At 45.5% G+C, this 22,934-nt stretch overlaps 1 protein-coding gene across 6 annotated transcripts in view; it reads right to left on the bottom strand.

Annotated features, from left to right (window-relative positions):
* The window catches only part of FN1 (fibronectin 1), a 53,338-nt gene that overhangs the window by 7,594 nt on the left and 22,810 nt on the right, over positions 1-22,934 (bottom strand). For 4 of the 6 annotated variants that reach the window (XM_051786729.1, XM_051786728.1, XM_051786731.1 and 1 more), the window contains exons 19-38: positions 22,506-22,778; positions 19,415-19,681; positions 17,774-17,868; positions 17,269-17,437; positions 16,950-17,036; positions 16,058-16,249; positions 12,270-12,452; positions 10,917-11,006; positions 10,083-10,352; positions 9,571-9,687; positions 9,069-9,233; positions 8,243-8,398; positions 7,416-7,529; positions 5,459-5,728; positions 3,477-3,664; positions 2,308-2,395; positions 1,965-2,141; positions 1,662-1,751; positions 1,272-1,451; positions 655-744 (exon numbers count right to left, since the gene is read on the bottom strand). In XM_051786729.1, coding sequence (XP_051642689.1) covers positions 655-744; positions 1,272-1,451; positions 1,662-1,751; positions 1,965-2,141; positions 2,308-2,395; positions 3,477-3,664; positions 5,459-5,728; positions 7,416-7,529; positions 8,243-8,398; positions 9,069-9,233; positions 9,571-9,687; positions 10,083-10,352; positions 10,917-11,006; positions 12,270-12,452; positions 16,058-16,249; positions 16,950-17,036; positions 17,269-17,437; positions 17,774-17,868; positions 19,415-19,681; positions 22,506-22,778 — 3,261 coding nt within the window. Of the gene's footprint in view, positions 1-654; positions 745-1,271; positions 1,452-1,661; positions 1,752-1,964; positions 2,142-2,307; positions 2,396-3,476; positions 3,665-5,458; positions 5,729-7,415; positions 7,530-8,242; positions 8,399-9,068; positions 9,234-9,570; positions 9,688-10,082; positions 10,353-10,916; positions 11,007-12,269; positions 12,453-13,488; positions 13,762-16,057; positions 16,250-16,949; positions 17,037-17,268; positions 17,438-17,773; positions 17,869-19,414; positions 19,682-22,505; positions 22,779-22,934 lie in introns of all 6 variants that reach the window. The other 2 variants (XM_051786734.1, XM_051786733.1) reach the window with 2 other exon arrangements.

Raw genomic sequence — 22,934 nt, 5'->3', positions numbered from 1 at the left:
TGTACATCTTTCATACATAGGCATAAGAAGTGTGTCACTATGAAGTTTTTATACAGCTGAGCAACAGTTTTGAACACTGGAACCCAAAGAAGCCACCACCACTGCTCAAATTGAGAAGAAATTATTACACATGATTACAAATGATAGTCACAGGTTATCAGTTTAAGAGGAATCACTGGTATGCTGGAAGAAATTAGCTCCTTGGTCACATTTGGATACCTAGCTGGTATTTTGCTTGCTACAGGTATCTCAGTCTCATACTGGGAAGGCTGCAGAGTAAGGAAATGCAACGGGCAACAAATGAATGGTTTCTGCATTTGATGCCATCATGTGTTAGGCAGTAATGTGAGTGTCAACACTAACTTAATTATCAAGTAGGTACCCAGGCAAGAATCCAGCACCAAGCATATTGTTCTGTTCTTAGCATTCAAGCACAGCTAAACACAATTAATGTGATTTCAGAATTGTACCTCCTGCATCCTAGAAAGAAAAACCTTCTTACGAAGCCTATTTGACTCAATAGAAAAAGGCATGGTGTGAGTGGTGTGAACAGGATATTTTAAAAACCATTATCATTTCAGTCCTGACATTGTATTCTGCAACTGGAAAACATCATCTCCTGTTGGCACACACCAGTTCAGAGCTTTGTTTTACCTGTCCTTTTTCTGCCAACCAGTGGTTCACTCTTCTGAGTGTTCTTCACTGCAATGATGTAGATGATGTATTCAGTACCTGGTTCCAAACCTAGGGAGGGAGGAAGGACATAAAACCATCTTAAAATGAAGAGTTGCTTTTCTTTCATGATTATGTGTGAGATCTGAGGCAGAATGAGAGGTGGGTAATGGCTACAGCATGGGTGTGTGCATTTTGGATCTGAGGTTTTCAGGGAGGACAAGAGAGTTCAGCCTCCTGTTTCTCAGAGCAAGTCTGAAATCTGACCATGTCAGCTGGGATCACAGACCCAAACATAATGAGCCCAGCAGGTGTGACTGGCAGGGTGCCACAGTCAGGGCCTTTTTCCTTGAAAGGACAACAACTGTGGTGACAGTAGAAACAAACATCTGGATTGTTCGGTTGTGGTGGCTGAACGATCAGTGAAGACTAATGTGTTGTAGGACAGGTGTGGTCATAAAATCACTGACTGGCATTGGAATAAGGGAAACCACAATAAATCTCTATTACCTGACCACCAACACATTTTATAATTCTGCCTTCCCTTTCTCTTCAAATTTAGGTGTTTCAGATGGAGAGCTCCCAGACAAAACATTTACCAGTAATAGTGGCCTCGGTGGTGCCGGGCCGAGGGCGAGGCAGAACCTCCTTGACAGGTGAGCCAGGTTTCTCATATCTGATGATGTAGCCAGTGATCTTGGCTCGGGGAGCCTGCCAGGTAAGCAGGATGGAGTTGCTCGTGGTTGTAAGGAAGCGCAGGTTAGAAGGAGCATCGATAGCTGGGGGAAAGCAAAAGGAAACAAGTCAAATGCAGTAAAGACCAGCAGATTCTTTACTATCTGCTCGACACCCTTCTCAGACTCAGGAGTAAAACCTACTGCTCTAAGTCACAGTAAACATTGAATGTGATCAGATACAGGCAACTCCTAATTGACCATATGTGGTCACTATGTGTCAACATGAGCAGAAAAGTCAGACAAGATCATTACCAGTGGAGGCATCAAGTACTACTGGAGAGCTGCGTGCATTCTCGTTCAGGGTGTAAAGGTAGATCTTGTAGTCAGTGCCAGGCTGCAAGCCTAAAATGAGATTGAAACATAAATGTTAGCTAATCCATCCAAAAGGGCCATGAGAATGTCTTTCAACAATCTCTTCTTGGAGACTGGTCTTTATAACTCATATTTTTTCCTTCCTTTTGTTCCTGCAGTAGTTCTCCTCAAGGAAATTCAATTAGAATCCAAGAATCTGATATGCCCCAGGTAGGGCCTGCACCTGCAGAAGCCCCCACTTACCAGTGATAGTGTAACTCCTGACTTCAGGGCTGATGGTCCTTTGAACAGGGTTCTGGCCACTGGCTGGGACAGCTTCAACCAGGAAGCCAGTGATGGTCTCAGTCTTGGTTCTCCAGGTGATGGTGATGGTTGTCTCGGTGGCATCTGTCACACGGGGCCTGCGAGGGGGGCTAACATCTGCACCAGGAGGAAAAGATGTCCTGTCAGTACAGTGGGGACTGTGAATCCTATCAGCCAAGTGCTTGTGGAGCTTTGTACAGAGCCCGCTTCCGACACAGAGCAGGATCCCGGCCTCTGCATCCACACAGGACTAACTGGTCACTGGGGGAGGGTCACTACTTACTCTCCAGAGTGGTGACCACCCCCTGGGCTGGCCGGCTGGTCAGGGAGTCCTTCAGGGCATACACACTCACTTCATACTTGGTTGCTACCTGGAATGAACAAGGTTACACAGTGTTAGGAGAAGGAACTAGCACAAGGGAAATGCTCCTGCCCTCCTTCAGGGTTTGGTGGAGCCACATTTCTCAGTCACTGAAGTATGAAACCTTAAAATAACTCAAATCAGGGATGGATTGATGGGATAATTCTAATTATTTCCAGCTGTAATAAAAGAGTAGACATGGACCCTGATAAACAGTGCTGTTGGTAATACTAGTAGTGCACATGAACACACTCAGGAGCAGAAGAAATCCTAGAAAAAGCTTATTCATCATCCCTCATCTTGGAATCTGTGCTTCAAAGCTGATTCTTCAGGAAAAAAAACCTCATTTCCCTCCTATTTTTCCCAGGGTTAATGGATGCCATTTACAATGATAAGGTGGCTCTTGCTGTGAATAAAAGAACGGTAGAAGTTATAGCATGGGGTTTTTTGTCCTTGACTCCATCAGACCATGAGCCCACTTAGATTAGAATGTTTTTTAAGGCTCATTTTTGAAAATGATTCATAAAACTCCTTAAAAACAGATCAGTAGCTTTTTAAGATTGCAGGAACCATAAAAGCAGTGATTTTCAACCTTTTCCAGTTCAGGAACTCCTGAAATGTTTCCAGTGGAGAAGATGGCTATATAGCAAATTTAAGCCTACTCACAAAAGACCTGCATTTTTAACTTACATTTTGCAGATGTCCTAAAAATAGGAAAGAGACTGCCAGAGCTCCCATATCACAGCTTGAAACCCCCTGCCTTAGATCACTTTACTTGACCTCTTTTGTGAGAGATGAGTAAAAGCATTTTACTGGGTTACTCCTGATTGTGAACCTGGTAATTTGCATTTGATTAAGGCATCCAGTCTCTCTGTGCTGGGAGATGAGGAAGAATGCAGATCCAGCAGGCCAATTACTTGCCTTTTACAAAACTACAGTGAGGAGTAGTTGCAGTCTGACCAGCCACCAGCTTCAGTCAGACCCTCAGGAGTTGTAATGTTCTGCTCCAACTGAAGTTCCTGACCCAGGAATTGGAAATTGCTTCAAGTTCTCCTAACACCTCCTCCTCCCAACACAAAGAAAAGAGTTACCATCAATCCAGACACGACTGCGGATGTGCTGTCTGGAGAAAGGTTGATTTCTTTCATAGGCCCAGTCTTTTCCTTGGGGTTCACTCGGACTCTGTAGCCAGTGAGGCGAACGTTGGGTGCGCTCCAGGTGGCCGTGAGACTGGTGGGAGTTACCTGAGTGAACCTCAGGTTTGTGGGAGGTGGAATTGCTGCAAAAATCCAAATTGGCACAGGGTCAGTTTAAAAAGGACAGTCCTGGATAAGACAGTCTTCTCTCCCGAACCTGAGACAGGTTTAGGCCAGGAAAGTGGTGTGCCTTCCGCAAGCACAGGCATAAAGCACCACGGAAGGGGACATGGTATTTAGGAGGAGACTCTCAAATCTACATAACACTTTCCAGCAGAAATAAGGAGATATTGATGCTTCAGGCCCTGAAGTTAAGAGAGCACTGACATTTGCTATGATATAACCTATAGGCTTTGGGAGGTGTTTAAATCTACAGCAGGCCCGTCTGTTTTAATTATTCCACCAGGCTCTGCTTCTCAGCCCACAGCTCATAGTTTAGTCCTGCTTCACTTGCCCCTATCTGTTCATGATGATTTACAGAAGTAAGTAGGAAGAAGGCTCAGGAATTGCAGAGAGGATATAAAAATACTGCAAATGTAGAGGGGAAGCATTTAACAGCCACTTACACAAGTGTAAATTACTACACAGAGAGCAAGGCAATGGAAAAGCAGAGCTGTGGTGGCCATAAGGCTCATCACACAAGAGCCTGTTCATGAGCTAACATATCTGATATCCTTATAAACAAATGTTTGCATAAAAAAGGAGCATCCATTGAAGTGTTTTCTTGCCTTACTGTTGGTAATCCATGGGTTGTAAACAGAGGAAAGATATCCCTTACCACAGTGCCCACTAGAGCACATTGCTGTGAAGTTTTCCAGTTTTATAAAATGGAAATACAGAACAATTCTCCCTTCTTGCTTTGCTCAGAACTCAATCTAAAGCCCGTGAGAGTCAATGGAAAATCTTGAATGACTTCAAATATGCTTTTGAACAGCCCACAAAAGGTAAACCACAGAGGGTGGATTTGAAGAAGTCCTAGATTTGCATTTCTAGCAGGTAGTCAGCCAGCTGTTTCATCAATAGAGCTCTTTGCTGCAGTTTAGCATAGCAATCTGCACACTGGGAAACACTGTCTTCATTCCACCTCTGGAATTATAGCACCAACTTTTCATCCACAAATGAACAGCAGACCTTTATTACACAGGTGTTACCTGTGTAACAAAGTCACATCTGGTAATGCTGGAAGCTTGGCAATGGATTCCACATTGCTGGAAGCAATTTTATTGCAAGCAATTAGCTTCCTTTTCCTTTTTCACAAAGGAATTTTCAACGCATTCTACATGGGGTGGGATCAGCCTGGCACAGAAGGGACTCTCCTGAATGGAGCATGTCCTCTCCTTGTGGAGGTGATGTGAGCACAGGGTGTGGGCATGCACGTGGGCCATGGTCCTTAGGGCAGTGCCAGTGAAGGAGCTGGAGGCTCTGTGAGACCTGAGGGTTAGGGAATCTTCTAGCTCTTCCTGCTGATCTTTGGTCCCATCCAAGATCTCTGGGGGAGGAAAGCTGCCCTCATCTCTCTGTTGTTGGCAACTACCTCTGATTCCAGGTGCCCCACATCCCAAAGGTAAGACAAGAGCGTTGTGAGAGGGCAGGTCATGACAGATTAGGCTCCATGACAAGGAACACGACACTACTGGACACACACCCCTCCTTTCTCCAGAGTCTACTCCTCCAATCCTACTATCCTTCCTTCTCAGTGTGTCTGCAGGCTGACCCTGCTCTCAACCAGCTCCCTGGCACCAGCTGAGCCATGTCTCAAGAGCAATCGCATCCCCTCGGCTGCCCCGGGGGTTCCCGGGTGCACATGGAAGCACACATTACCCAACAGGGCAGAAGCCCCTGCTGCCATGGCCTGCTGGGGGTAGTGGAAGGTGTACCTGTGGACTGGGTCCCAGTGAGGGGCAGGCTCTCCATGTCATCGTAAATGGCAACGATACTGATAGTGTACTCAGAACCTGGCCTGAGGCCATGCAGCTCAGCAGTGTCTTCTTCGCCCCCTGGGGCCGGCAATAGCTCATGGATTCCATCCTCAGGGCTTGAGTAGGTCACCCTGTACCTGGTGACTTGCCCCTGTGGGCTTTCCCAAGCAATTTTGATGGAATCAACATCCACGTCAGTGAATGTTAGTCCTTTAGGGCGGTCAATGTCTGTTAGGCAAATTAACGGTAAGAGGTTATGTGATAAAAAGCAGGTTGTGTGTGAGCAAAATAAAAAGCATTTCCATTACATGCAAAGCAGTTTTCAGTTTTGCGTGGCAAGGGGGTACTTGATTCTCCTCTGTGCTGCACCTTGCACACATGCTCACACCTATGAGGCTGAGTTTGGGGGCACCAGACAGCAGGAAGGCAATCTTGGCCTTGTTGAAACCAAAAGGACCTGTATTGCCACCTTCAAAGCAGCCAGGACACCAACCTTTACCTATTTTTGAGTCCCTTTGGCACCAAAACACCTTTTATACAAGTCTAAGAGCATTAAGCTACCTTAAAGTGGACAAGAGTATAAAAAAGAAATGGGAATGTTCAGGCCCATTTCTCCCATGTAACTGGCTGTTAGTGCTAAAGGCAGCCAGAGAACCCACCTGACTAAGTTTGGGTTCACGCTGCACTGGCCTTTCACTGTTGCAAGCTGCTGTGCAAAGTGCCAGCCCAAGGAGAATCAGCCCCACTGTTTTTCTTTCATAAATTAATACCCAATTAACACACTAATCAAGAAAGCAAAATTACTCAGTATATTTTAAAATCAGTTGGGAACAAACTTTTCAGTTTTGTATTGAGTGCACAGGGAATGAATGTCCACAGGTGCAGCTGGGTGCTAGGCACACTTCCCAATTAGACCAATTAATCAGATTTTCCCAGCAAGGTGGGAATTCAGTGCTAGACAGCAGGGTAAGTGAGCCTTGATCACAGAAGTCTGGAGTGGCTACCACAGAAATATACCCACTTGTTACACAAAATGGGAGGATCTGATATATTATTTTTATATTGGATCAAAATTATGCTTTTCTATAAGGTTTCAACTTCCTTATTTGCCATGTTGTATTAGTCTTCAATTTTCTACATTTTCTAGTTGGCAAAGGTGATTTTTGTCCAGGAATTTGTTGGTTTGAAATTGGTGTGGACTCTCTTCCCATCTCTGCAAGGCTATGGAGAAGCTCCTGTTGTCTTCAGGACAATTCTGTAACGTTTGGGGCTGAGTTATGGTTTTGACTACAAGCCTGAGAAAGGGACTAACATGCAGGCAAATCCCTAGCCCAAAGGTGTCCCTAAAAAGGCACTTCACAGAGATATCCCTGAGTCACATGTTCGCTCCTGTGTCCTCTTTGGGACCAGAGCAGTTTCATCCAGGCAGACACAATAAGTCCAGGACTGACCTGCCCTTTCCTCTGCAGTGCTTCATCCCAAGTTCTTGATAAAACTCATGGTTTCCCTTACTTCTTCACACAGGGCAAGTGCTGCCAAGCCCAGCCCCGTCCCTCAAGAGCAATCACCTTTGCCACCTAGCTCCTCAAAGGAGATCTTTGCACATTTTACCCACTGATTGGCTGATGGCAAACGAAACCCCAAAAGACTTCATGGTTTTAGTGAAAGAAAATCAGAAGCGCAGCATTTTGAGGGGGCAAGAAATTGCATTTTGCCAGTGCTTGAGGCAGAGGGACTGTGTTTGTGCCAGCATCTGCAACTTAAGTGCACAGTACTTCTCACAGGGCAGACCACCTTGAATTCTCCTGGAGAGCAGGCCCCTGCCTTTTGCTTTCCCTGGGACTGTGGTGCTGCATGGGAGGTTCAGACATTGACAGATAACACTTGTTTTGCTCCCATGAAGTGAAATACGTACTGGTGACAGCTGTCTCAACCAAGGGCAGGCTCTCCCCGTTCTGGTTCTGAGCGTAGACACTGACCATGTACTCCACTGTGGGCTGCAGACCTTCAATAGTGACCTGAGTTTGATCTGGCAGGAAAAAACAGCATTAGTCAGAAAGAACAGCAAAGAACTGCCCTCTAAGTAGCCTTGAATGATGAGCCTGTAAAAGCCATACCATGAATAAATGTCATTAAAACAAGACAGGATTGACAAACCAAATTTGCCTTCAGTTTGCACCATGCTGCTCTGAAGGGCACAGCAAAGCACCCGCTCAAAGGCCCCACAGTTGAAAGGGCAGGTTAGCACAGGAGGTACAACACAGCTTTCATCATTTTCCAGGATAAGACTGGCCATCACCCCAGCTGCATCACAAGCATCCCTGAGTGCTAACCTCTGCTGATCCCCCAAAATGCACTGTGTTCCCAAGAGCTGACCTGGCAGGTTCCACAGTAACAAGCCTGTAGTGTGTGTGACTGAGTCCATGCTACGACCAAGGGTCACGTTATGTGACCTTCAGAAGGATTTCAGAGGAAGCTTTGCTGGATGCTAGAAAATCCAATGGCATTTCTTTGAAATGCAGGTGCCTTTCAGAGACACTGAGATTGCCAAGAATAATCCCTTGCAGCCCAGTGGTGTCAAAGAAATATAAAGCTTTTGGGGCAAAAAGTCTGCCCTAGCTTCTTCTGAATGAAACCCAACTGAAGGCAGCAGGATGGCAAAAAAGCTACAAGCGGGAGAAAGATTTTAGTGTTCACCTCTTACATTCTTACAGATCTGGTGAAGGTGACATGCACTCTTACCTGCAGGGACGTTTTTAGTTTTTGTGGGCCCATGTCCTTTCTTGGGGACAGCTGTCACTCGATACCCTGTGACTGGGGATGTTGAAGGCTGCCACCTGATGCTGATGCTGTTGTCCTGGACGTCGGTGACTTGCAGCTGGGATGGTGTGTCTATTTCTAGGCAGTAAAAATATTTTTTCTGAGTATGTTGGTAAAGGAAACCCTCCCCCCACTGTTGTCTCCTGGCTGAATTTTACTCTGCTCTTTTTTTTCTAGGCTGCACTTAGAAAACACAGGTTGCTACTTATTTGTCCCTCATGCTAGCCCAGACCAAAAAAGCCTTAACCATGATGTGCAGGTGACTGACCTCGAATCAATATTAGTTGAGGATTTTTGCTGTTTTAAAGGCTACTAAATGCCTTTATCTGCAGCTACAGCAGGAGTAAGATTAGGTTATATCTGAATGAGGAGTGAGGTGACAGTCTTGGAGTTAGAAAGTCAGGTCTCATCAGGATGACAGTGCACCAGAAGCACCAGTGTTAGGCTAGCAGTGACTCCATGATATGAAAGCCCAACAGGATTCCCACTCTGCAGTGAGCAGTCAAACATTGCTTGTATCCCCATTTGGACTCCACAGGATCTCCCTCCTCCAAGCCCACGATCCCCTTCCGTGTCATGTCATTATCTTGGGCCACCAAGATCTGCAGCTCCACTGAAACTGATGGGCTCACAACACAGCCCGTGGCTTCTAAAAGAAACCAGGGATCAGCATTTGGGGGGACAAGCCAACACAAAGCTGTAGGGTTTGGGGTTTTTTTGTGTCTTGTTTGGTTCAATGAGGTCTCACCTGTTTTGTAGGTGACAGTGACTGGCTTGCTGCTGGCAGGGCTGTCTCCACGGCCAGTTACAGCATACATAGTGATGGTATATTCCACACCAGGTTTGACACCATTGATGGTGGCAGTAGACATGGTGCCAGGCACTGTAAACTCCTGCACAGGGCTGCTTCCACCTGTGGAAAAACAAATGTAATCACTACAGAAAGCAGGACAATCCTGTATGCATCAAGTTGAAGGCAGGACTCTATTGATTTCAATGGTTGTTGGGTCAAATTGCTTTTCAGAGATCCCAAAGAAAAGAATGAAGTATGCATGCAGAACCACCTCTCAAATCACCAGAGTGCTCCTGATGCTCTTTCTTTTTGGTAGACAAAAAATTATTTGCTCTTCTTCAAAAGAGACACCTCTGTGTCTGCTACAGCCAAAGTTGCCTTTGCTATTTGCTGTGGCTTTCTAAGGCCTCAGAACAGAGTTCCTGGTCTGTGCCTGGCTGTAGCTGCCTGCCCTCACCTGTTTCACCATACGTGATCCGGTAGTATCTCACTGTCACTGCAGGAGCATCCCAGGAAAGCACAAGGCTGGTCGGGCCAGCAGGGGCAACTTGCAAGTCTCTTGGAACATCAGACACTAGAAAAACAAGAGAATTGAAAGGAGAATTTAAACACAGTTTACATCAGCTACATACTCTACCCTACCCTACCGTGCTCCTCTGCTACTCATCTGTGTGCCTTTTTAGCCCTGTGCACACACACTGACAAGTGATGTATCTGGTTAAAAACCATCTGGCATTGGACCAGATGTAATGAAAATAGTTCTGCTAACTATTGGTCTGACTTGGTCTGAAAGTAGCATGGGTCCTCCCACCTTTTTATAAACCAGGCCCTACCTCAGCATCACATGCACTTCCTCGTGAGCTGAGTTTCACCAGCTGGTAGGAAAGATGTGGTTTAACAGCGACTCCTTCACTAGAGGACACTCAAACCCCTCACTGCAACTTTCAGGCAGCGTTCTCTCAAGCTCACCTGTGGTTTGCTGGCCGACTAGGGGCATGCCCTCCTCCCTGCCGTTGATGGCGATGACGCTGACCACGTACTCGGTGCCTGGCAGCAGGTTGGTGAGGGTGATGGAGTTCCGTGAGGGGGGCACACGGTCCTCCTTGGGCCTGCCACCGCCCTGCTCCGGCTGGTACCGGATCTTGTAGCCTGTGGTAGCGGCACGTGGAGCCATCCAGTGCACAGTGAAGGAGTTGGCAGTTATATCCGAGAAGTCAAGGCCAGTGGGGGAATCGAGACCTGCGTGTTGCAAAGAGACAAGAGACTGAGCTCCACGAGCTACTCGTCGTAATCACCACTGCCACGTTTCCTTAAGCTCTGTACCATGACACTGCCAGGTAAGAAACCAAATGCTATTCAGCTGTGGAACTAAACAAATATGTGTTCAGGATCCAAGTGAGATAAATAAGTGCTGGAATGCGACAGCAGGAAAAGCGTGTGTGGCACACACAGACAACACTGTGAAAAACAATGCACATGACCAGCAAAGTCTGCTACACAGTTATGGAACAAGACAGACTCAGTGACAGATACAACATGCTCTGCCTGGGCTTGTTCTCAGGGTACATTCACACCAGGGTCTACAATTTAAAAAACAATGGCAGTTATGGCTCTCAGATAGAAAACACAGAATTTCCTAGTGTTCCCCAAGATGTGCATCTGCACTGCTTTTGATGATTATCATTTGATGATCATCTAGCTGATGACCCATCAACAAGGTGGCAACACACAAAAGAGAGCTAAGTCCCATTAATGAATTCTTAAAGGATGACATTAAGGATGTCCTGGGATGCATCCAAGTACCTGTTTTCTGGATTCCATAAAGAGGTGCACTCTCATGTTGCTCAGAAACACTGTAGACTCTCACCAGATATTCAGTACCAGGGAGCAGGTCTGTGGAGTTTAGGAACAGGGATTTAGACATATTTCTTTGCTAATAACTACAAGTTGTTCAACCTACACAATTTTAACTGTATTTCTTAAGAGAGGTAATCAGGTTTTGCTTGATGGAAGATCTGAGCCTCCAGGTCAGTCAAAAATTTAAGCCAGTTATTTTTTTTGGTATTACAGTTGCCTGCAATGCTTTAGCCTGAGGGAGCATGGAATTCTGTATCATTGCTTCATCAGTTTGTGGAGACTGACTAGAAGCAACTTGTTTTCTACAAGATCCCATCTAGTTATCTTGTAGTTTAGTTATGCACCAGGCCAAAGCTTCAGCTGATATAAACTGGAATATGGCCAAGGATTTTCAACACAGCTACTGGAACTCAGATGAGCTCCAGATTTGGTCTCTTATTCTGAAAGTGGGTATTGTCTCTTGCTCAACCAACCTGATTCCAGGGCAAAGAAAAAAAAAAAAAAGCCCAACTTTAAATACAACCAAAAATTAATGTCAGCTTTTTGAAAATGCCCGTGTTTTGTCGTCATGTCCTGTAAGGTTCCAAGCAATATGTATTTTCTGGTCTGAGCATACAAAGCCAAAAGGAGCAATGACCTTTTGCACATTCTGATCATCTCCCTGAACCTCTGCATGTCCTTGGCAAACCAGGTGAATAATATGTATTTACTCTTAATGCCTAACCAGGCTGCAAATCAATGCAATTGCCCAATAGCCTGATTCATCACTGTCCTTGGATTGATAGGAAAAAGCTTTCCTGTGGTTTGGCTTTAACCTGAGTAAAGCAAGAGGCCAAAGCCCATTTAGTGTGAGTTTGTATGAGGCTACTCGAGACATCAGCTTAGACCAGCTGAGAATTTGGCCAGCTACACTTAGAGTAAGCAACTTTTCTTTTGCCTCCTCTTGTGTCATGTGGACCTTCACTCTCTACAACTCCTTGAAAGGAGGGGATAGCAAGGTGGGGGTTGGTCTCTTCTCCCAGGTAACAATACACAAGAAGAAAAGGCCTCAAGTCGCACCAGGGGAGGTCAAAGTTAGATATTAGGAAAAATTTCTTCACAGAAAGGTGTGGAGTCACCATCCCTGGCAGTGTTCAGGGGTGTGTGGATATGGCACTTGGGGACACGGCTTGGTGGTGAGCATGGTGATGTTGGGTTCATGGTTTGACTCAATGGGGTCTTTCCCAGCCCTAAAAATTCTATGCTTTTATGAAAAGAGGCCTCTTATATTTGTTTGACTTACGTAGGTAACCCACTTACTTGTTAAGATCACCATGTTGTCTGAGGGTGAAACTGTCACCTCTGCAACGTCATCCTCCTTCTTGGCGGGTGAGTAGCGCACCAGGAAACTGCTCAGCACGATGGAAGTCGGGGGAGTCCAAGTCACTCTCATGGTATCAGGCCCCACGTTAGTGAAGCGGAGATCAGTGGGAGGAGGCACAGCTACACAGCAAAGAACAGATCCAGCTCAGTCCTCTGATTCATAACAGTTGATCAAGATGCACGTTCAGGGAATCACCACAGAAAGTATCTCATGCACAACAGACTACTGACTACTGCACCAGACTCATGCAGACAGACTTCTAGACTACACTTGGTTCCACTATGGTTAAGAGAAGAATGTGTCTGTACTACTGTCAGGCCGCTTTAACCTCTTGGCAATTCCTGATACCTTAAATATACCCCATGGGGCTAATTTGAAAACAAGGTAGCAAGTTTCAGTAATGTGCTTCTAGCAGCTGGATTTCATATCACAGATGTGGTGCCAAGAGAGGTTTAAAGTTGCCATACAGCAGCTTACAGATGGAAAAGTAATCTCATCTAGAATCCATACATGCACACACAGGAGAGGAGAGGGTATATCACTAATTTCCTATGACTCTACTTCTACTTGTGTTGAAGGATTTACAGCCTCAGGAAATTCTAACACATCAGGATTTCATGCAAGAACCAGTTTCCAGCTTGCCCTCTGCTCATGCACTATAGAGACCCTCGACAGTGTGGCACGGCTGTCACTGGCATGTCTTCAGGGAGTGGTGTCCATCTGCACCCCTTGGGGCATTGTGGAAAGAGTGAGGCCACTACAGAAATGGACTGCTGGAAGCCCAGACAGCTGGAGGGTGTGTCTGCTGATCTGCTCTGCCCTTTGGCACTCTTATTTTGGGGAATCGCAGTTTTAAAGGCTGGTGAACACACACAGGCTCCATTCCAACTGGATCTTGGAAATCTGAAGAGCAGAAGGTGAATGAGCCTGGCAAGTCTGCAGCCATTCATGGGATTGAAATGCCTCAAATTCAGAAACTGAGCAGCACATACCCATCCCCAGCTGCTGTTTGGAGAAAGCAGCGAGCTGCGTCTGTCTGGCATCCCCACAGCGAGTGGCTCAACTCCTCTTTTGACAAAGCCCCATCATCCCAACAGCCAGTGCCAGCAGGGAACACCGCCCACGTCCCAAAACATGGAAGTTTTCAAGATTCACCCGTTTGCTGTGTCAGAGTGGTGGGGGCGCTCTCTCCGCCATTAATGAGTGTGATTACACTGATGTCGTAATCAATGCCCGGCTCCAGGCCTGTCACTGTGTAGTATCCTACTGAGGAGTCCACAAAATCTTCAAAAATAGGGACACTCTCTCCTGCTGCAACTACTGTGATGCGGTACCCGATAATGGTGGAGGCATTTAACGGGGTCCACCTCAGGCCGATGCTCGAGTCAGTTATGTCAACAAAGCTTAGGTCAGTGAGTTGGGGCACCTCTAATGAGTTAAAGAGCAAATGGGAAAGGCAGAGACACACAGAGGCAAAGAAAGACAAGGGAGAAAAAAGCAGTGTTCATCACTATTAACATTGACAGACCTTTGGAAGCAATTGAGGTGATATGCAGAATTTCTCTTGGGGGGGGAAAGGAGGATTTCTGGTGGGCTTTTAGGTTTTGGTGGTTTCGCTTTTTCCTTTTTTCATTTTGTCTTTTAATATTTACCCTTCAATGCAGTCTCCAGCTGCTTCCCTGGGCAAACCCTCAGATAATGTGCTTCCACTTTACAGAGATAACAATTTTCCAAAAGCCCTACAAGAGGCACTTAACTTGCAACAAATCTACTTTGAGCAATGATGAGCCATGAAGACCCAGCATTTTCTGATGAAAATAGAAACACAAAAAATATAGCCCCCTCCCTTTTTTTTTTTAAAGGTAGACTACGAGAGATCAAAGTCTATTAATATATAAATAAAACAACAACTTTGAAATAATAGTTGATTGACCCTCTAGAATTCTTGTCTTTTTCAAATGGTGAGTCTAACTTTTATCACTGGGGTCATAAAAATATCAACTTATTTGAAGGGGCTAAATCAGACTAGACCCTCAGCAAGGGAGAACCATCAAAGTTTCAGGGTAGATCATCCACTGTCTGAACTATTTACACTGGACTTGGAAAAAAAGCCTCAAACCCCTGTAATGGCTTGAGGATCTGGCCCAGAATTCCTCAAGTTCTACTTACCACTACCTGCTGCAATATCTGTGCTAAAAACAGATGATAGTGAACAGTGAGTAATAAAATACTTCCTTGGAAAGATGGTAAAATGGTTAAAAATGACCTTTAGACAATAAGAATCCTGTCAGTGACAACATCTCCATATTCAGAGGTTATGCCCAGCACATGCTGTGGCCAAGTGCCTGATATTGTTGGCTAAAGTGTTGAAAATCTCAGATCTGAGCCATTCAATAAGGATGCTCTTTAATTACCTTCCAGATACTGCCTAAATTTCTGTAGGGAAAACAAGCACAGCTGTGACTGTTTCCTCTATTGATATTACTATTATTAAAAGTGCTCATTTCCTGCATGTTAGGACCAACAGAACTGGGCAGGGAATTGGGCAGATGCATCTTTAATTGACAATGGCCAAACCCTCAGTTGCTCAAGTCAGTACATTGGTATTGATTTAAGCCACAGGATTTGGCTGTGTAACTTTAGCAAGGTGATCCTGTGGGAACTGATGGATGCTTTTCCTCAGGATCAGACACCAGTAGGTGAGTCAAAGATGCAGGACTTGGTATCCATCCTGTTGGATCATTTCAAGTTAGTTTGAAAAGGAATTATGAGACAGAAATATTGTTTTAATTGTATTGGTTATGTTCTATTTTAATGTCCTGCAAGGAAAATACTTATTTTACAGAATCAATGCAAAAAAATGCCGGTTTTCTGTAAGATCATGGTTTATCCACATGGAATGCATGTACCATATCACCTTTAAAGAGTGCTAAAAGCCAGAGACATACATTTTTAGCTTTCCCCCACCAGAAGATGGTGAAGGGCTAAAACTATTACTGCTTTAATTATGATGTATCACAGTATTAGTTCCCCCCTGGGGAGCACACAGCACTTCAGTGAAGCGTGGAAATTTTAAAGCAGTGTTATAAGAGCAAGCAAACACAGTAGCTGGCATCATTTCAGGGCTGAGCACAAACAAAAACACACAAAGCCCCTCACACAGGAAAATGACATGAAACCATTTGGGGAGATGCATTTTGCTACTATGGCTACAAAGGTGGTTTCTGCAGTCATCCCAGCACACCATGTGAGGTGGCACACACCACTCTGTGTCCCAGAAGTGCTACAGTGATGGACCTTTCAATCCTGGCTTTCCTCTCCATTGTGCTCAAGTGATTTTCTGTCACTATTGCTGCCAGAATTTCTCCTGTGCTTGCTTCCCACTCTGATCACCTACTTACTGTTCTCATCAGCTGTGCTCCAGATGCTGGGGCACTTCAGAGCTAAGTCAAGTCTCTGCTGCTCTCCAGCTTAGTGTAAGGATACACCAGATCCACCTCTTTGCCACCACCCTGTGACAGACAACCTAGGCTGCCCATGTAAAGAAGTAGAGGGGTGTAAGAACTGCTCTGTCACATGTTGGTACTTGGCTATTCTGCTTCTTGAGACTAAATGTAAAGCCTAAGCCCTCTGCCATCAGGCTAGGAGGAGTTGTGCATGCAGAGCTCTTGCGGTCAGCCCCTGGACTTTGAGTAGCTAAACCTGCTGCTCATCCTTTCCTTACCTGGAGTGATGGTTTCAGAGATGGGGACACTCTCCTGGTCGTCCTTGACTGAGTAGACACTGACATTGTACTCCACACCGGGGTTCAGGTTTTCAAAGGTGCAGGTGGTCTGATCTGCACCCACGACCTCCTCCAAGGTAGAGCCCTGCTGCCCGTTGGTGGGAGTGGTGGTCACACGGTACCCACTGATGCCTGAAATACAGAGAGGCCAGTGTGCAGTGACCTCCTGCTGAGCTCATTTGCATCAGGCCTCAGCACAACAACTGAGGCAAACACCTGACATTTTACAAGTGATTTTGCCACCCTGAGCCCAGCAGGCAAGAGGTTGTTTTGTCAGGCACCCCAAAATGAGCTTCCCAGGAGGCAGCCATGCCATTCTCACAGCATTTCAACTCCTCAGCAAACTGAAAGTCTCATGACTCATCAAGAAAAGGTTCAGCTACAGACAGAGAGGGGTTTTAAAAAGCTTTCAATCCTCCATTTGTGGAAGTCAATTGTACAGCTCCCATCAGCTACTGTGGGAGAAGAGTTTACCCTGAACACTGTCAGAACTTCCATACTTACTCTCAATAACACAAACTCATCTGTCACTTCCAAAATCTTTGTGGTACATTTCACTTTCCTTCCCTTGGGCTATTTTTAAACCCCTGGGGATATTTGAAGAGATCCTTCAAATCCTTAAAACAACTGAAATATCTGAACACATTCAAACTCCAAAATAATAAGTTACTGTCAGTGCAAAATGCTAATATCTAGAAGTATGTACATTTTTCCTTAAATTCCTCAACAACACGTTTTCCATTGAAGTCTCCTTACTGAACAGCAAGGCACCAGAGAAGTGTTACCATTCTGCTACAACAGATTTGAGCATAGTGTGAGTTCACACAGTTACCTGGAGATGTGCTTCTATCCCAAGAGACAATCAGGATCCCGGTATCAGGACTGGACTTCAGGCGCAGTCTGGTTGGTGGAGCCAGTGCTGCAAGTGTTCAGATAGACAGGTCAGTGGCACACTGGGAATCCCGCCGGCTGCCTCAGCACCCCTTCTCCCCACATTACACCCTCACCCTTCGGAATTAGCTACAACTATTCTCCTGAAGTTGCGGCCCTGCACCGCATGAGGCAGTGCCACCTCAACAGGAGGAAATGACTCCCATGCAGGGGAAGCAAGTGGAAGAGGGAGTAATGGTGGAAAAGCAAGAGTTCTGTACGTGTGGTCACTCTGCGGACGATGGGGGTCTCCCTCTCCTGGCCGTCCATCAGCACCGTGAGGCTGTAGGTGTATTCCACCCCGGGGGTCAGCCCGGAGATGACGATGCTGCCGGAGTCCGAGATCACCTCCCGCGGAGCCTCCCCGCCCTGGCTTGGGCGCACCCCCAGCTGCAGGGAAGCAACGTTTGCTTTTCAGTCTCAAATGCTCCTATCCCAGCTAACCATCAGCATCCTGACTTATCATCCCACACGAGCATCGTGGGCCCTAAAGCCACACACCAGCTGTTAATCCTGTAACGTGTGTTTCAGATGAACTTCACCTGAAGCTCCATGATTGCATTGACCTCTGACACCTAAACCCACACCCTGTAAGCAGCAGGTCTTTTGCACCCCTTTCCCTTGTGCTCCAACCTTCACTGCAGTCCATAGGAAACTGCTTCAATCCGCCCTCCCCGCCACAATGAAGCAAGAGGAAGAAGAAACACAGGCCTTAGTTTCTCCTACCTTGAAACCAATCCTTGGGGCAGGTGTCCAGGTGATGACTATGGAAGTCTCAGTCACTTCCGTGTTAAAAGGAGGAACAGAGCCAGCAGGCTGATCTGCGAAGGGAATTGGCAGAGTTGAAGTCTACCTGCTACGATGGCTCAAAACAGTCAGAAAACCTGACTTACAGCAGCCCAAAGAGCTGGGGTATGTAATGATTGCTGAACTACAACACTTCTGAAAATCCAGGGATTTGAGAAGGATCTGACAGGTTATTTTTGTCTGCTGCTGGGCTTGATAGACATGGTATGCAAGTGGTCTGATCATAGGGACTGCTGAGGAAAACAAAAATACTGAATTGGTTCTCAGGATCCTCTATGCATCCAACCCCAAGAATTTGGGGATTATTGGTTTTTTTGGCACAATACATAAAGTGTTCCTAAAAAAATAGCTTTTTTTTCCCTTCACCCCCCATTTGCCTTCTAATCGGCAGAACCCTACACCCTTGTCTGTCAGCCAGCTGTCCCAGCAAGGACCATCCTAACCCTCACCAACATCTTCAACTCTTTTGAAGTCAGCAGAAAGGGAGCTCAGAGTCAGGCTGAGGCATCTGTGGTCTCATTGATATCTGTCAGGAGCATCACACGGAATCCAAAGCCTTTGTGTATCCCAGAATCAGCCTAAATAACACCACTGAGTTGGGTCTGAAATGACCTTGTTCTTAGTGAAAAGACTTGGTTGATTAAATTACAGTCTTGAACTGGACTGATTTCATTCAGACAAGCCAGAATTTGAAGGTAATATATACCAAATCATATCCTAATAGAGAAATATCTCTAGATAAGACTGACTGTCAGCAAAAAGTATCTTGCCAATGTCAACAGTGTTATTCTGATTCAAAGTTTGAACCCTTATTTTTAGTTTCACATTGTTCTAAAAGAAACCACATTCTCTTTTGAAAAAAGGATGTGGTTCTGGGCTTGGATGGCTTTGAATTTTGTTAGTTTATATGATGGTATCGTCATTATTTAAACATTGAATCTATTTGTTCTTTCTACAAGTATGTGTGGGTTCTTATAGGACTCCCTTTCCTCCCTGAATTTGCTCAATATTTCTTCCAAGCCAGCAGCACATGTACAGATGACTGAAATGTAAAAAAAATAAAAATAAAAAAATAAAAGGATAGAATGCCATGTTTGTGCCAGTTTGAGTAACTGCAGTTGAGCTGCCTTAGATGGTATGGTTGGGCTTGAGAAATGTCTGCTTTCAGCTTTATACAAATGACAGACTAATTATTCCTTGCCCATTTTAAGGGAGCTGTATGCTTTCCTTAACTCATCATGCCAAAAATTAAACAGTTAGAAAGAGCAAGTAAAATTCAATTTCTTTGACATTCAGCTAAATAAAAACTGAGGTACTAGTAGTTTTCCCTTTTTTTAATATAATCAGGAAAGCCAAAATATATTTTACTAAAAGCTTTTTGATGCAAATAACTCTTTTTCCTGCCAACTAGTTCAGAAAGAAGAATAAGGACTATTTCCCAAGCTGTTGTGCTGGAATGCTACTTCAAAAGGCTGCTTCTGTAAACCAATTCACAATAATAGCTGCTTTGAGCACAAGTTTTGAAGAAGGGCCATGGCATTACGTGTGTGTGTCACTCACAAGTTGTGAAGACTCCAGTCGCTCTGTCGCTTTGCAGGTCATCTTTAACTGCCACGAGGTACACGGTGTACTCGGTGCCAGGCTGCAGGTTCCTCAGGAGGTACTTGCTGGCAGAGGGTCCCACGTTGTAGGTCCTTGGCTGCCCTCCCCTCGTGGGACCTGCCGTCAGCCGGTAGCCCGTGATCACCGCCCGGGGCCGGGTCCACAGCACCAACACCGAGTGCTCCGTGGTGTTCAGGAACCTCAGGTTGGTGGGGGCATCAAGCTCTGGGGAAGGAAAAGAGGAACATCCCTCAGCTTTCCAGCTGGATCTCTGCTTCACCCCCACTTCCAAAGCACGTCCATTCCGACGCACAAACCACGGGGGTACAAGGAGGTTGGTGAGCCTGTGTTTGTGACTCACTGTGTGAGGGCAATAGGAGGGAACAGAGAAGGTGGGGACCTTGGGAGAGCTGGAAATGGAAGTGAAAGGACTCTATCCATGCCTCAATGCCAGCCAGTAACTCAGTGGGCCAGGCAGACCTGAGCATTCTGGGTTGCACTGGTTTGGGTCACTGCCATCCATGGCATCCCATGGGGAAGGCAGGCTGAGGAAAGACAGATGAACCCAAGCACACTCAGGAATTTCAGTAGTTTCTCATGAATGCTGAGCATTTTTTTAAAAATCAGCTCAGTTTAGACTTGTCAGCATAAGCACAGAAACCTAACTTTAGCCCTTTTCCATGAAAAAGATTTATTCTTTTAAACCCTTGCCCAGTCCTGTCGAAATCCCTTCCCAAAATAAACCACCCCTACTTTGTCATTTGAATGTCAAAATAAGTAATAGTCAGCAACTTCTTGCAGAAAACCAGTTCCTAGATCTACACAAAAACAACCACCCTGTGGAACTGAGCAAACAACAATTCCAAGCATGCTCATCTCTCCCATGGGACTCAGGGAACAGCTCTTACCAGGTTTCCTCCCCTTTTATCACTGCCCCCGGGAAGCTGCTGAAGCTGGTAACCCACAGAACTATGTACACAAGAGGCTGATGCAGCAGAGCTCCATCAGCACCACTCTGGAGCCCAGTGACTGGCAGATGTCACTACCTTTGGCTGTGACAAGATGAGGCTCAGAAGGGAAAAACACCCAAGTAATTTGCCCCCACAGCAGGCAGGGTAGCACTGGCTGCAGCAAGGGATTTATGGTGTCCACATGGCAAGTTTTTCCACCTTTTCTACGTTCCAATCATATGCTGAAATTAAGAGCAGTGAGAAGAGGTTTCATCAATGCTCTTTTTTGATGGCAAATGCTTTTTTTTCTCTTCCAGAAGAGATAACATTTTGGGGATAAAAATTAATGTTTTCATCACTCTCTCAGTGGAGAGCAGTTTTTGTCCTTTTCGTTTTCTCCCCAGTTGTTTTCTCCAGGGAGGGCAAAGGAAGAGAGGACTTTTTTCTTCCACTATTTGAAAAAAACAAGGGAAATAGTTCTGAAAGAACAAGATGAGTGTGATACTCCTTAGGCCCATCTCTAGGTACTTAGATCTGTGCTAAGTCTCATCTATCAAGGATTGTATCTTCCCCCAGTGTGCAGCCTAAAGCCAGTTCCTTTCTGGACAGTTTAATTTGCCAGCTCTATCAGGCTTTTATCACTTCCTCTCCCCATAGTAAGGGAAAATGAGGAAGATTAAAAAGCCACACACACTCCGAGTTTATTTGTAGACTTTTTTCAACAGAAGGCCAAAAAGAGAATCACATTTACACCGTGGGAAGAGACTTCTGCTGCAGGGTTTTCCTTGGGAACCCTGAATGATTTCTGTTTCCCAGGACTTTCGATTACAGGATGCAATTTATGTGAATACTTTCTGAACTGTGGTTTAGGCAAAGCCGTTAAGCGGATGATCACAGCCTATGGAAAATGATCCCAGACATTTGTAACTAGCCCTGTGCTGTCTGAATTAAATGTCTCTCAGGTACACCTCTGTGTGGACTTTCAGAGGGGCTCTACACATCACCAAGGCTCCTCAAAACAGCCACAAAAAATTACAGATCCAACTGGGAACTGAGCCCTTCTTGTTCTAAACGCTTCCAAGGGAGTTCAGATTCTTAACTCACATCCTTGCTTCTGAAAGCCTTGATTGAAAGAGGAGGGAGAGTGTTCACACCATCTGTGTTACACTGAGATTAGATACCTATGTCAAAGGACAAACATAAGGATCCCTTTCTCCTTGCATAGCCAAGGGAAAGGTACTATTCATGGCTCATAACTTAACGGATATAAGAAAAGGATACTTTTCAAAGAGCATGGCTATATTCACAGATTATTCCATTTCCTTCCCTTCCCTCTCATCCTTGTAAGAGTCAGGCTAGGTCTGCCAAACTTTCTCTCATTTACTGAAAAGTGTCAGAACAGCAGCACATGCACATAGCTGAATTTTGGTTCTTTGAATAAAGCAATCCAGTCAAAGAACACCATAAACACTGAGTCACCCTTCTATTGCCCAATAAATAAGATCTGTTCAAATGAACCATGGCCCAGGTTCTGTCTGATCGGCTCCTTTTGGATCAAAAGGAGCCCAAACCCAGACTAAACTTTCCCTTTCATCTGAAAATCTCCATCTTCCTTGCCTGTGCAGGCAGAAGTGCTACTGCTGAGAGTGGAGCCAGATAGGTACATAGCTGTCAGAAGGGAGATAGGGATTTTCAGAGCAATCTCAGCAAGGCTCCTCAGCCATGCTGAAATCTGCCCTAAGGTATCCGCACACAGAAAAAAATAAAATTATAAAAATCACAGGCTGTGATCTATGCTGTAAAAGAACTGCAGGGCCCATCAATTCTCAGTCAGTAATAAAAAAGTTGAATTCCAGCCATACGAAATGGTTTTAAAGCGCCATGAGAGTTAAACTCCATTGGAAAGCCCTGGAGGAGGATAAATCTGCTGAAGAGATCATTGTTAGACTGACTGAATTCCCAGCCCTGTCATCCTACTTCTGGGATACCTCCTGGGCTATAACTGTTGCACTTCAAGTGCTCTGTTTATACATTTCTCTAAGCGACAGACAAATACGCACTTCAAAAGGCTGATAAAAGCACAAAGGAAAGACACTTACTGGTGGTTTGCTGCCCAGTCAAAGGTTTGCTCTCCCTGCCCTGGCTCACAGCAAAGATCTTAAAGAGGTAAGTGGTTCCTGGGAGCAGGTCAATGACTTCAGCAAAAGAGCTCCTGGTGATGGGCAGTCTCTGGCCGTGCTGGCCGGGCCGGTTGACAGGGATCACCTCCACTCGGTAGCCGGACACTTGGCTCTGCGGGGGGGTCCACATGATGGTGATCTTGATGTCAGAAACCTCCACAAACTGCAGATCTCTGGGGGAAGGAACTTCACCTGAAAAAAGAGGGATAGAACAGTGTCATAGGGAGTCAGTCCTTAGCCATTAGCAGAAGAAGCTACAGGTTTCCATGGAAGGCAGAAAAGTTAATTTTGATTGAACAATGGCTAGCCAAAGAATATTTACCAAACTGAGAAGGTGTGGTAACCTTA

The sequence above is a fragment of the Manacus candei genome, unplaced genomic scaffold, assembly GCF_025592945.1.
Source record: "Manacus candei isolate 608988 ecotype Guabito, Panama unplaced genomic scaffold, ASM2559294v1 h1tg000023l, whole genome shotgun sequence".
In the NCBI taxonomy this organism is placed as follows: domain Eukaryota; kingdom Metazoa; phylum Chordata; class Aves; order Passeriformes; family Pipridae; genus Manacus; species Manacus candei.
Note: the sequence above shows the minus strand (reverse complement) of the source record. Positions and strands in the feature narration are given on the sequence as shown.